The sequence below is a fragment of the Lissotriton vulgaris genome, chromosome 9 (genome assembly GCF_964263255.1).
Source record: "Lissotriton vulgaris chromosome 9, aLisVul1.2, whole genome shotgun sequence".
In the NCBI taxonomy this organism is placed as follows: domain Eukaryota; kingdom Metazoa; phylum Chordata; class Amphibia; order Caudata; family Salamandridae; genus Lissotriton; species Lissotriton vulgaris.
Genome location: NC_141697.1, coordinates 82,604,990 through 82,618,496, shown reverse-complemented (window position 1 = coordinate 82,618,496; position 13,507 = coordinate 82,604,990). Strand labels below are relative to the sequence as shown.

Sequence of the window (13,507 nt, the reverse complement as noted above, 5' to 3'; positions counted from 1 at the left end):
GAACAAGTGGCTGCAAGCTAGTGGCTAATATTTCCTCTGATGGCATGTTTGGAAATGTTCAGATGAAGGCATCCTGAACTCGTAGTGTACTCTACTTGGTTGGTCTGCTGAAAGCCTGTAAGACCCTCTTCCCAGATGTGTGTACAGCTTGAAGGTGCCAGGTTCCAAGCTAGACTGGAGGCTGACTTGGACTTTCTGGTTCATAATGACCACAAAATGACTTCCATTGCCTTTCTTAATTGTTCATCTATTATTTACAATGCTATATAATTGCAAGTCTGGTTGAAAGAACATTATATATAAAAAACAAGTTCTATTTCTAGCTACTGAACTCGATGATGTTGATCTCCTCTTTACGCATCCAATTGTAAGAAATAACTTATTTTTAGATAGTGTTCCACACTGCGTTTCTAAGTCCTGTACATAACAGTTGTTATTATAACCCAAAGTATGGTGGGGCATGGCCACGTAAGATGGCCAGTTAGCCACATTTCTGATGGCATAAATATCCTTATTTATCTTGGGCTCTAAACTACTCCTATATCCCCATTCCCCCATTGTTGGAACTCACCGCGGCTGCTGGGGAGTCAATTGCGGCAAAGAGAACCCCAACAATTTGACCGGGGCAGTCTGCAGCCTTGATTTGAAGAGGCTTGAGGAACTGAGTGGTGTTGGGAGAGAGGTGGCTCTTATGCGCCTGAAGCGCTGTCGGTTTTGGTCGTAAAGCTCTGCTGCAGACCAATGCCCCGGGGGACTTCGGAGACCCAAGGGCAGTAACTAGAGACCCAGTGGGAAAGGCAGCATGATGGCGGCAACCTAGTTCGTGCCTCAGGGTGAGACGGAGCACGGCAGCGAGTGCTGCAGGGCAGGGCTACAGGAGAGGTCCAGTGGCTCGCTGAGGAAGAGAAGCGCTATCTTTAGGCAGGGTCGGATTGGGATCACAATTTGGCCCGGGCACTGAAGAAAAAAGTGGCCCACATTCGCAGAGCGTGGCCCACATTCACAGGGCGTGGCCCACATTCACGGGGCGTCGCCCACATTCGTGGGCGTGTCCTTTCCTGAAACAGAGAAGGAATGTAAGAGAGAGGATTTTGTTCTTGGGAAGGACACAGGGCCAAGGTGGCAATGTCCTACAAGCTGATTAACTGAAAAACAGCCAGGCCCCTTTCTAATACAAAATTATTCCCCAGCCCTCCAGCACAGGAGCACCTGAAAAACAGTGAGGCCCCCTTCTTTAAAAATATTATTCCTCAGCCCTCCAGTGCAGGAGCACCTGAAAAACAGTGAGGCCCCTTTCTAATACAAAATTATTCCCCAGCCCTCCAGTGCAGGAGCACCTGAAAAACAGTGAGGCCCCTTTCTTTAAAAATATTATTCCTCAGCCCTCCAGTGCAGGAGCACCTGAAAAACAGCCAGGCCCCTTTCTAATACAAAATTATTCCCCAGCCCTCCAGTGCAGGAGCACCTGAAAAACAGTGAGGCCCCTTTCTTTAAAAATATTATTCCTCAGCCCTCCAGTGCAGGAGCACCTGAAAAACAGTGAGGCCCCTTTCTTTAAAAATATTATTCCTCAGCCCTCCAGTGCAGGAGCACCTGAAAAACAGTGAGGCCCCTTTCTTTAAAAATATTATTCCTCAGCCCTCCAGTGCAGGAGCACCTGAAAAACAGTGAGGCCCCTTTCTCTTAAAATATTATTCCCCAGTCCTCCAGCGCAGGAGCACCTGAAAAGCAGTGAGAGCCCTTTTTATTACATAATTATTCCACAGCCCTCCAGCGCAGGAGCACCTGAAAAACAGTGAGGCCCCTTTCTCTTAAAATATTATTCCCCAGTCCTCCAGCGCAGGAGCACCTGAAAAGCAGTGAGAGCCCTTTTTATTACATAATTATTCCACAGCCCTCCAGCGCAGGAGCACCTGAAAAACAGTGAGGCCCCTTTCTCTTAAAATATTATTCCCCAATCCTCTAGCGCAGGAGCACCTGAAAAGCAGTGAGAGCCCTTTTTATTACATAATTATTCCACAGCCCTCCAGCGCAGGAGCACCTGAAAAACAGTGAGGCCCCTTTCTCTTAAAATATTATTCCCCAATCCTCTAGCGCAGGAGCACCTGAAAAGCAGTGAGAGCCCTTTTTATTACATAATTATTCCACAGCCCTCCAGCGCAGGAGCACCTGAGAAACAGAGAGACCAGAGCTATTTGTAAATTACTCAGCCCTCCCCGCCCTTCAGTGCCTCAGGGCAGTGGCATGGCAGGAGAGGAGGTAAAGCAAAAACCACAGCTGCTGGGCCATCCATGGGAGTGGGGGGGGGATAAGATGCTGTGAGTTCCCAACATCACCTGGCCCCCACAACAAGACCCATTCTTCCTCACCCACTATGCCCTGAATGAGATGGGCTGTGGGTGATGTGTTGATGTAAACACTGTTTCTGGGATGCGTGGGCCCCAGTGGGGCGAAGGTGAAAATGGCCCAAAAGCCTGAGCAACACCTGACCCCTAGGGAGGCCGATTCTGGCACACAATCATCACCCCTTCCCAGCCAACCATCAGCATATTTGCTTGGCAGGGCAGGGGGCCAAGAGGAGACCACAACTGAATATCGCAGAAAGGCCGCCCAAGGAAGCTGCTTTCCTCATCCTATCAGTGCTCTCTATGGACTGGGAAAGGGGAAAAAAACTGGCCCACAGAGTGCACCGAGACACCGGCCCTTCGGCCCATGCCCGAGTTCATGCAGTGTCAATCCGCCCCTGTCTTTAGGTCAACTGCAGTTGGAGGCAGGCGCCTGAGGCAACCCAAAGCTTTGGGGGGTGCCGGGCAGACTCAAAGCTTTTTCTGAGGGCTCCTGAGCCTTGGTGAGGAACAGCGGGGCCTTGCTGAATTTGCAGGACTAATTGGTATGGTGCTCACTTGCTCCTGAGGGGAGTTTAACCCAGCGCCCACTCTTTGTAAGGAAACAGTTGACATGATAGGTCGCCCGAAGGACCTTTTAGCACAAACTCCTGCAGTGTGGAGAGTCAGTGAGCCCCGACCCGTCTTTCCAAAGTGGAGGTGTTTGGTGGAGATGGTGAGAGGAGCTGGGGGCGCGAGCTGGTAAAGGTGCAGACTGTGACGTGTTAGGAGTTGGCCCCATTGGTGGACCCCTAGCTAGGAGTATGACCTGCTCTTGCTGAGCGTTCTGGAGTGACCTTTGGTAACAGGTGGCGCACCCTACTTTCTGGGTTGTTGGACAGCGAGCTCACCCCTGGATTGGGCCTAGGAGAGCTGGCCTCTGTTGTCTGGCCCTTGTGCACAGAATGGAGTAGATAACACTCTGCACGCAGTTGAGCCGGAGGGGTTTGCACTGTGGAGAGCCCTTGGGGGGCCAACCTAAACCCGGAGATGATAGGTCTTGTGAAGGGCTCCATATGCACTGGATATATATATTAGAACATTGCACCCATTTGTGCTTATCGCACGGATGATGTCAGTCGATAGGTGGCATGCCAGAGGGTGTGACTCCTTGCAGGACTTATACCCTAATGGTCAGTTTATTACGCTAGCTGACGCAGTGGAATCGTTCAACTGGGGGACCAGCCAGTTTTAATAATTTGCTTAAATTGTGGCAACGGCCTGCAGGATATGGGCCTCCTTCCCTGATGTCCCATGGGACCCACAGACATTAGGGACACTGCTGAGTATGGCTGGGGGTCTGAGACTGATCTCACATGTGTACATGGCACTGTGAGAGGAAATACCATTGTGTGTCCTGCTGGTGCAAACTAGGCGGTATGAAATTCTGGGTGCCTCTCTCTCTGATCAAGAATGGGAGGGCGTACAAACTGCTTCAGTATAATATACTCCATCAGCTACACCTCACCTCAACCATGCTGCATGCAATTTACCCAGGGCGTTCATCCTCGTGTCCCCACTGTGCCAGGCATGGGGCAAATTTTATATATATGTTCTGGGGTGTCCCGACCTAGACGTATACTGGCAGACAATATTGGAGACCTTAAATGCGGCTACAGGGAGGTCAATTTCCTGGGACACTGGACAGGGCCTGTTGGGGATGATCCCAGCTCGAAAAAAAAGGCTAAGTAGAAAGTTTCTTCATTTAGGTTTGGAACTCGCTAAGTGGAGGGTTGGCATTAGGTGGTTGTCTCCTGTCGCCGGGAGAGTGGCTGACGGGCTGCGTGATATGGCTAAATGAGCTGTTGCTGAGGCTAGCTATATGAAAAACGCGGAAATAAGCTTGCGGATGACCTGTAGGCTGGGTGGCAATGCTTGCAGCGCTTTTGGAGCCCCCATATATCATGCCCCCGTGGGCTGTGGGATGGACCGAAAGGTGGGGTTACTGGATGCTGGATTGGGGGTCTATGATTGGTGGGTTCTCCTCCTGTGTGTGATTGATAATGTGGGGACAGTTCTTCAACTGAGCTTTCACATATGGCCATTTCATGTGTTCATCATGTAGTTCTTCTGTGTGTTATAGTAGAGCATACTGGGATGGGAAGGAGGGTTTTGTTTCATCATAAACAATATACTGCTGTGATAGACTTTTCATATTTAAATGCCAATAAAATGTATACGAATAAAAAAATCCAAAGTATGACCCTCAGTTTACAACCCTTAAAATATAAATCCCTTTATATCCAGTGGGATTTATATTTCGATGGACGGGATATCGGTCACCGTTGTGGCGGAGTAACCTGTCCACTGAGATCTAAATCAGGCCCCCAGTCATCTTGAGTGGAGTCATGTTTGTTATTTCTTAAGATCCCCGCATTAGTAAGCAACAAGCATTCAACTCACTGAGCCATCGTACCAACGTTATACACATAAACATGCGGGACTAGATATTTCTAATACAATGCCCACAAGTAACCAGACCATGTATATTCCTAGTAAATTGTAGTATCTAATTTCATGCATTTTGTGCTAATTCTGTGACAGTACTCTCCTGAATCGACTTCCATTTTTCTTTCTTCATAGTCGTTTACTCGGCTGACAGAACTAGTGCTACAAGCCCACAAGAAGGAGCTAGACGGACTGCGCATGTACACAGCCGATGAACTGAGCATAGCGGAGCTCAACGAGGAGGACGGCAAACCCGATGGTTCCGAGAACTTGCCAAAGGCCTGCTGGTGCTGAAGGCCCACGTGCATCCATTTTGTTTCTGCCACCCCCGGCAGGGCTTGCAGTGAGACCTGCCCTTCACATTGCAGCATAAAGTATTCACCTGAATGTCAATTACTTCTCTGCACTACTCATCCTCCTTGGACCCTGAAGTGTCTCTAGGTGGTGTTATGTTGTCCAAAAATGAGATGTACTGGATCTTAGGTGCTCTTAGAAATGCGCTGTGCTGTATGTATATTTAATGTAGCAATTTTCGCAGGCACATTATATGAAGAAACAAAGCATGGAGCTCACGTCAGTCCAAAATACTGTTATTTCAGTATTGGAAGTGGCTTATGAAATGCTGGAATCCTGTACAGTTGTTTGTGTTTTATTGTAAAAAAATGACTTACTTTCCCTCAACTGTCTGAAAACTTAGTCCATTGTCAGTAAATTGGTTTGTTCCTTAATTGAAGCTATCTAAGACATTTTTTTATGCTATATTGATTATGGATAAATACTTTTTACCTTTACAGTCGATGAGAACCTTCGGATTTTCATTCTGTTTACCTGGATATTAAGTAATGGTTCATTCTGCAGAAATTAATGTACAAAAAGCACATGTATGGTGTGATAAAAGGGTACATTTGAAGTAAAATCCCATCCTCACATTCTGTCTCAAGTTGCCCTTGTCTTTGACCACCAATGTGGAATTAACCCTTATCCCCGCGTTTACGTTGGAACAAAGAACCCAATGTGTTCCGGTGACTGTTCTGCACCCTTATCCAGTTGGTGAAGTCTCTTAACAGGTGTGGTTTGGAAGCTGCTCATGGACTTCTAAGATATTGATGACAGGGTCCCAAGCAGTTTTGCGTTCTGTGGATCGTGGGACTTTGAAATCTGTGCAGTGCCGCTTGTAAGATTCCATTAAAATAATTGATGAAAGACCAGGTGGCTGTGATACACTTTTGGGGACCTCCGTAGCCCATCCTCCATAGCCTGGTGAAGCCTCTTAGAAGATGCCAAATTCTGGAAAAGAACACAGGTATTGGGAAAATTGTAGTTCACATCTTGAAAAGAAATGTATATTCTCACAAGACCTGTCAACTAACATCCTTCATTCATGCTGGCCATATAGTGTACGAAGGTAGGCTGCAGGCTTGTTCAAATCCCAAACCATGAATATTACTAAACATGGAGATGTAGTTGGGTCATAGTTATCACACATAAACTATCATTTCAGAAAATCCAACTGCTGGGGAAATGTAAAATTTCGGTATAGGGTGCTCCAAATCCAAATCACGTTCCCGACTGAAAGCTGAAGAACGTTGTACGTAATAAAACAAAAATCTGATAAATGAATATCCAATTTGTATCTAAGAAAACATAAATCTGATAAATTAATATTCAATTTGTACCTAACAAAATAAAAATCTGATAAATTAATATCTGACTTGTACCTAACAAAACAAAAATTTGATAAATGAATGTCCAATTTGTATCTAATAAAACAAAAATCTGATAAATCAATCTCCAAGAAAAAATGAATATTCGGTTAACTTTAGTGAATCGATGAAAATAGCCCGGTGAATTTATTGTAAACAAGGTAACAAGGTACTTGATCTCCTTTTGTGAGAATGTTAAAGTTGAAGATCAGTACCTTAGCCCACTGAATTTTCCTTTAAATACCATTTAAAATCTGTTCTCAATTCACCCCCTTATTCTTCCACAGACACCCCTTGTGCCTCCTAATAGTTAACCCTATGATTTAACTATTGTTTTAAATTGATCCTTCAATCCAAGGGATGGTGTTAGCTCCTTAGACCTCTGTTTCTACCTCTAGAATCCCCTTACTGCCTTTTCTCACACATCCTCCTCTACCCAACCTCCTTTGTGCCTTCTGTAAATGCAAGAGGTTCCACTCTTCCCTGGAAATAGAAAAAACACTACAGTGACCATGTTTAGCGTTGGTATCTTTCTTAGGAAGCTGTATGATGTTTGTTGATAATTAGAGCGTTTAAATTAATTTAGCATTGTGCTGTATTTTCTGATTAGGAAATTGGTTTAGCACTATTTCATAACCTTGAATTTAACTAAACTCTGGGATTCGATAACCCCTTTTTTTACTAGTATTAATTTGAGACTGCATTATCAATACTTCAAAACTGAAATTACTTGAAGTAAAAATAATGTGTCAACCGCACACGCCATTAGGATTGGTTCATCAATGTGACTTTTACCAAATCAACTTCAAATATTGGCTCGCACATATCCATTCTTGGCCATTTGTGAGGGGTTCACGGTGTAAACGTAATGGTAATACTGCACAACTGAAACATAATCCCAAACAACAATGACCATCAAAACATAGTCATACTGTGATGACGTCATTGTTGTGCCGATGAATTTGTTTTTATAGAGTGTTATAACATCGCCATGTTATCACTCGCCTGGTTGCTAATCCTACATAATGAAACTGGGTAAAGTGGCCCAGGATTCTGATAGTTCTCTCAAGGTCAAACTTCATGAATTATCCTTGGTTGAAATGAAAATTTGGATAAACCTCTGTGATAACCACAACCAGGTAAACCAGATACCAACACTGGGGTAGGCCATTCCCTATGTATCTTAAGCATAGTCATGAAAATAGGATGTCAATGCCCTGCTGCTAAATTGTGTACTTTAAATTAAAGCTGCGGGTGAATGTAGAGCTGCATTGGCCCTACCCAAATCAAATTCGATATAATCTTGATAAAGGGAGACCTTTACTTGAAAAGTACCTGTTGCACAAAATATAAGTAATTCAAATGCCTTGATGGTATATAGTGCATCATACCAGAGTTAGCCCGGTTTCCATCACTCCCAGTTTTGGTGGATAAGGACATTAAAGCACAAGGAGTCATTTGATTTGCTCAGGATCATGCTTTTTGGTCAAGAGAGAAGCCAGGATTACAAAATGGGGTACCTAGTTCTGCAGTGGTCTACTAGTCCAGAAAATCACACAGACCTATTCATCCTTTACTCTTTTTTTTTATTCACACTGGCCTTGCAGATGTACAGAGAGATGGCATTTTGCTACTTGTTGCAGACTTACACCGCTACATCCTATATATGTATAGTCCATATGTAGCAGAAAACTGATCCAAGTAAGAGTGGTATTCATAAGCTTGTTGTTCCAGAAATGCCTGTGGAAACTTGGACAGAAGCCTAGACAAGGAGAGCTGTAGTACTTCATGCAACAGGTATTCAAATTTCCAATTAAATCTTGGAGCTAGCAACGCTGCTCCCAGTCAAGCGCATGTGAGAGCCTGTCTGGTGTGCACAAGCAGCCAGTTCATAAACGATTGCAATTTTTTTAGAGGAAAACATTTATCAGCTGTGGTTCAATAAACTCAGAGAATCTAATTTTCACCCCTCTAGCTTGAGTTGCAGGCGGTAATGGGCACTAACCAACACAGCGGCCATTATTAAGTGGAGTGGAATGGTGAAAGGAGCCATGACCTTGCTCATTAATGCATGACTCAGCTTGCTTCTTGAGAGCACCGAGGTAGAACTCAAGCTAATTGCTGAAGCAAGGCTGCGCTTCATGTCCGAAACCAGACACTTGGTTTCTAATGAGGGACGGAATTGAATTCCCCGTTATGTAAATAAGCGTACAGCTCCTGCGCTTGCTGTGGCTAAAGTAATTAGTACTTTTCTAGAAAACTGTAGCTTCTTGATCCTGAGCTGTGACCTAAACTCTACATTTCGTCTTATCGCTATATGGCCACTGATCGAAGAACCAGTTACCCTGTAACAAATGGTTTGGTTTCTCCTTCATTCAGTTGCTGGTATATCTGTTTTTGGACATCTATTGAACTTTTACAGAGAAAATTCCAGTTGCATCTTACAACATATGATTGGTGTTTGTTGGTCCTAAATTACATTCTTAATGAACCTGTTCACTGTTGTGTCACTGTTTTATATGCCTCAATAAAGTGTGCTTTTTTGCCCCAAAAGGACAAAGAAGTACTCAAAGCAAATCTCAATTGTTACTAGAAATTCTCTCCTCAAGGAAAAATATGGATCTTGTGTGTAAGACTAAATTCTCCACCTTCTGCTCTGCTAAACGTGCCTCTGTCTCCCCCATTGCGGTCTCTGCTGTTAGTGCTTATTGGTTCTCCATTTGCTTATATTGTATTTCTCTTTTTCATGTGAGCGCTCCGTTGCCCACGCGGCTAGGTTCTGGCTTTACAAATACATTAGATGTAAATAAACATTAATGTGGAAGCTTCCACCGTCCTGGTTCCTGCACTGACTTCCACTCTGGCAATGTCCTGACTTCAGATGTTGCACTGGGCCTCAGTGGGGTACATTTGTTCTGCCAGGTGGGGTGGCAGGGTTGTTATATTTGTACAGCTGTTGAACCCAAGAGAGAGTCCAGGGCTTTACTAGTGGTTCTTTTAATGTTTGTTGGGGGTTTCCCTGATAAGGCAATGCTTTTAAAAGCCTATTAGGCATGGGGTGCACAGTCAAACTCATGCCAGGCCATTTCTGTGGGAGAGGGATCATGCCAGGCAAATGTCATGTGGCTGTTGTTGTTGAATGTTTTGTGGACAAGTTGTGTTGGTCGTCTCATTTCAGACGGTGCCGAAGGAATGGGAAAGTGTCAGTCATTGGTCAGGTGGCCTTTGCCTCTGGAAAGTCAGCAGGAATCTAAGACAAAGCCTGACATGCAACAGGCTCTGCTTTAGTCATTCCAGTTCAGTCCCACGCCACCAGATACAAGACTGACCCCGCTGCAGCCCTACTTGCCTTTCGGAGAGATTTCTCTATAGCAAGAAAATAAATAGTAATACTCTGGGGCAAACTTGCTATTCTTTCACACAATGCAGTGCAGAAACCTAACTTGCTACACAGCGTTGCGTGAAAAGGAGAGAGCAGGACAGCGCTATATCTTCAAAGATATGAAGATACAAGAGAGCACTGTTGCTCTCTTCCCAAACATTGGTCCACGATCAGGCTGCCCAACGCAATTCCCACACCTTTGCACCAGTGGCGGCTCCTTTATTAGACCATTCGGGCGTTGCCCACCTCTATATTTGTCCACCAGCCTCTGAACTTAATGTAACTACGTCTAGAGTTCAAATATTTTTTACGAGCGCTGTGCATTTGTTTAATTAGCCACAAGCCAGTTGCTTAGTGATGAGTGGGTGGGGCTTAAAGATACAATAGGCTCATCTCCTGGTCGTCGACACACACTCACACTTCAAAGTACGAATGTCAGGTTGGCCGACTGTCTTTCTGCGACCAGCCTGACATGCGCACTAGTAGCCGATCACATTCTGTGCATAGAAAGAAGAGAGGGTTGGGCAGCCGCAGCCATCTGCACTCAGAATGAACGCTGGGTTCACCTACCCGATCCAATCTTGGTGCTGCTCTCAGCAAGGGATTGGCCAGGGCTTGCGGCACTAACGGTAGTTGCACAACTGAACTAACCAACCCTATGTGATAACACCTCTTTAAGACCTCATTATTTCTCCCTCCACTTTTTCTAACTACCCCACCGCAATGGGAAAAAAAAGATGGCTGGGCCAGGATAGGGACAGACTGTGGGTAAGAAAGAAGGGCCAGTAGGGAAGACAGAGAGAGTACTCTTGTAGACATGGCAGGTGCCCAGGCGATTGCGGCTGTGAAGGTGAAGCGCTCCAGCATCACTCGTGTCTTCAACTGCCTGAAGGTGGGGCTAAGGAACAAGAGGGACCCTGGAGGAGCGCTAGAATGTCTTCCTTGGGGGCATCCAGGAGGTCTGGGAGAGGTGACCAGGGACCTGGATCTCTAGAGTGCTTGGGCAGGTGGGCGCAAGAGACCTGGGGCTTTGGAGTGCTGATGGCAGGTGGGGGCAAGGGACATGGGGCTCTGGAGTGCTGGTGGGGTAAGGTGGGGCAAGGGACCTGGTGCTCTGGAGTGCTGGGGACATACGGTACAGAACATTAATGCATTTGGTAGTGAGTTTCAAATTGCTTGATTCGATTACGTTTTGTGTGGGGCTTCCGCTTTTTTTTATAATGGTGCAATAAAATTACAAGATGCTTGCATGTGCCAAAAAATGCATGCGCAAAGATGGGGTCCCGCACTTAACATCAGTGTATTCTTTTCTCCACTTTGACCGCTTTTTGTTTAAAATTTTAGGGCCAGCACTCCAAGAATGCTTTGGAGCTGCTAAATGAACTCTTACGGCTGGAGCCAGGAGTCCCCGTTGCCATGCAACCATCCAGGGGTGTAAAACAGGCCCCCGCATCCACCGCGGTGAGGTGGGGCCAACTTCCAGGGGCCCTCTCAGCACCGCCCTTCGGCTGGAGAGCTCCAGATTAAGTTTGGAGGGGGCCCCTCCGCGTACCCTGCAGGGGGGCCCCCTCAAGTTTCGTTATGCCACTATAACCATCTGGTAGCCAAGCACACTCTCCCCCCTACAGGCATAGACACAGGGGCTTGGGGTCATCATTCTTTTGTGAACATGTTGATTCCGCCGGCCACGCCACTTCTAAGCAATGTAAATCTTTCTACCTTCATTAGGGCCCGGTGTTGTTATTCCCCTCGCGACTGTGCAAGCACATAGGTTTCAGAACGGTTAAAGCTATGGCACTCCAACCACCAACCATCACTAGTGTTGACATTTAATCACACTTCTCTCCAGTGCTGTGTACACAGAAATGACCTGCAGCGACCGCAGAGGTGTAGGCAGGCAGAGCGGATGCTTTTGCCATGTGTGTAAAGTAACACGTGCAATTTGAAAGCCTTTGAGTGCCGACTGTCATGAACACAGCCTTGTGTGTAAAAGGATTTTTTTCAGATCATGTGATGGCTCCTCCGGGGCATTTAATGTGATCAGCCGCAGCCCATGCAGGTAAGGGCGGTGGTGGTGGTGGGTGGAGGATTTTGACAGATGTAAGGATGGAAAATAAATAATTAATTTTTCCTCGTCACCTGTCGAAATCCCCTTTCCCCCCACCCGCATCCACTGCCCCACCGCTCTGACTTTCACGGGCCGCAGTTGAATGTGACGGAATTACAATGTCGGATTTTACCATCTGAAATGTACATTTTGGTAGTCCGCTAAGTGGTGCAGAGTGTGCATGTTGTCCTTGTTGCACTCGATTGGAAGGGTCTCATAACTGATAAAAATGTCACTTTATTTTCTGGCACACATTTTCTATGTCCTGTTAAACGAGTTTCCTTGCGTTGGTATATTTTATCCATTGTTATTTACAATCTTATAAATGCTAGAATTTTAACAATGGCAATGTGGCAGAAAAAAGTGTCAATAATATTGCAACAAATATGTGTTCAGTGTTTTTACCTTTGCAAAGCTTTTACAATTGGGATTCCCAGTTCCAGCATTCTCTGTGTTTATGATTAATTAAAGTAACTCTTACTTTTCACTGCAATGTAAGGATGTATGAAATAATAATGAACATATTGATAGTTCACCTGTCAGTCGCATATTGCTGTATTGGGTACTAGTACTAGCAGGATGAAACCTTTGTCCAGACAGTGTTAGCATGCATAGAAATGTTAAAAGAATGAACTCATGCTATCACAAAATGTACCGCATTATGCAGTGTAATTTGGTTTTTCTTGCTGCATAATTTAGTTAACCTTGCAACATCTACATTACGTACTTCATTATCATATGAAATATCGTTATTGATGACATAGCAGAATTTTCACAATTGCTGTATTAACCTTCTTGCTTTCTCAAATTTGCTTGAAAGTGCATCATTTGCCCAAACTTTTTTCAAACTTTTTTCGGGGAGAGAACCCCCCAAATCCATTATGACAGTCAGATTCGCTCGTTGTTCACAGGTCACTCATCCGAAACGTTCTCGCTTCACCACTTTCAAATGTCACCAGCCGCCACTGCTTTGCACCACAGTACCAAGGGGTGTGCTTAGGTCTAGAATAGGTGTGCGCTGGTAGGTCATCCTTCCATTATAAAACATTAGGCTTAGACTAACATTCAAACTTTTCCCACTTTGGATGTGTGCTGTACTGTGCAGCAACAAAGTAATTTCTCCTACTTTGTTTTGCCACAATACCTTGTCTAGCATTGAAATTACAAAACAACAGCAATTAAAAGGGGTTGCAGGTATGCCCATGAAGGGCAACCACCCGGTATAAAAAATAGACAGAAAATTGGTGCAGTGTGGAAAATTGACCCTTGCCCGGATGAAATTGCCGTAAGATCACTTTGGCAATGAAACATGTTGGCTTTTAATTGAGCAGACACACAGCAAGGAAGAAAGTAGCTAGTGGTTGTTTAGCTCATTTTTAGACTAGGAGTAGCGGGTTTCTATGCTAGATCCCGATACACCTCATAGGGTTCACATACACCACACTGAGCACTTTGCTTTTTTTTCCTTTTTATCGCTATTTTT

At 45.1% G+C, this 13,507-nt stretch overlaps 1 protein-coding gene across 2 annotated transcripts in view; it reads left to right on the top strand.

The window, feature by feature from the left end:
* The window catches only part of RAB15 (RAB15, member RAS oncogene family), a 343,974-nt gene extending 334,862 nt beyond the window's left edge, over positions 1-9,112 (top strand). For both annotated transcript variants that reach the window (XM_086937105.1, XM_086937106.1), the window contains exon 7: positions 4,968-9,112. In XM_086937105.1, the coding sequence (XP_086793231.1) occupies positions 4,968-5,126 (159 nt within the window). In that variant the 3' untranslated portion in view covers positions 5,127-9,112. The remainder of the gene's footprint in view (positions 1-4,967) is intronic.
* Positions 9,113-13,507: the final 4,395 nt, after the last annotated feature.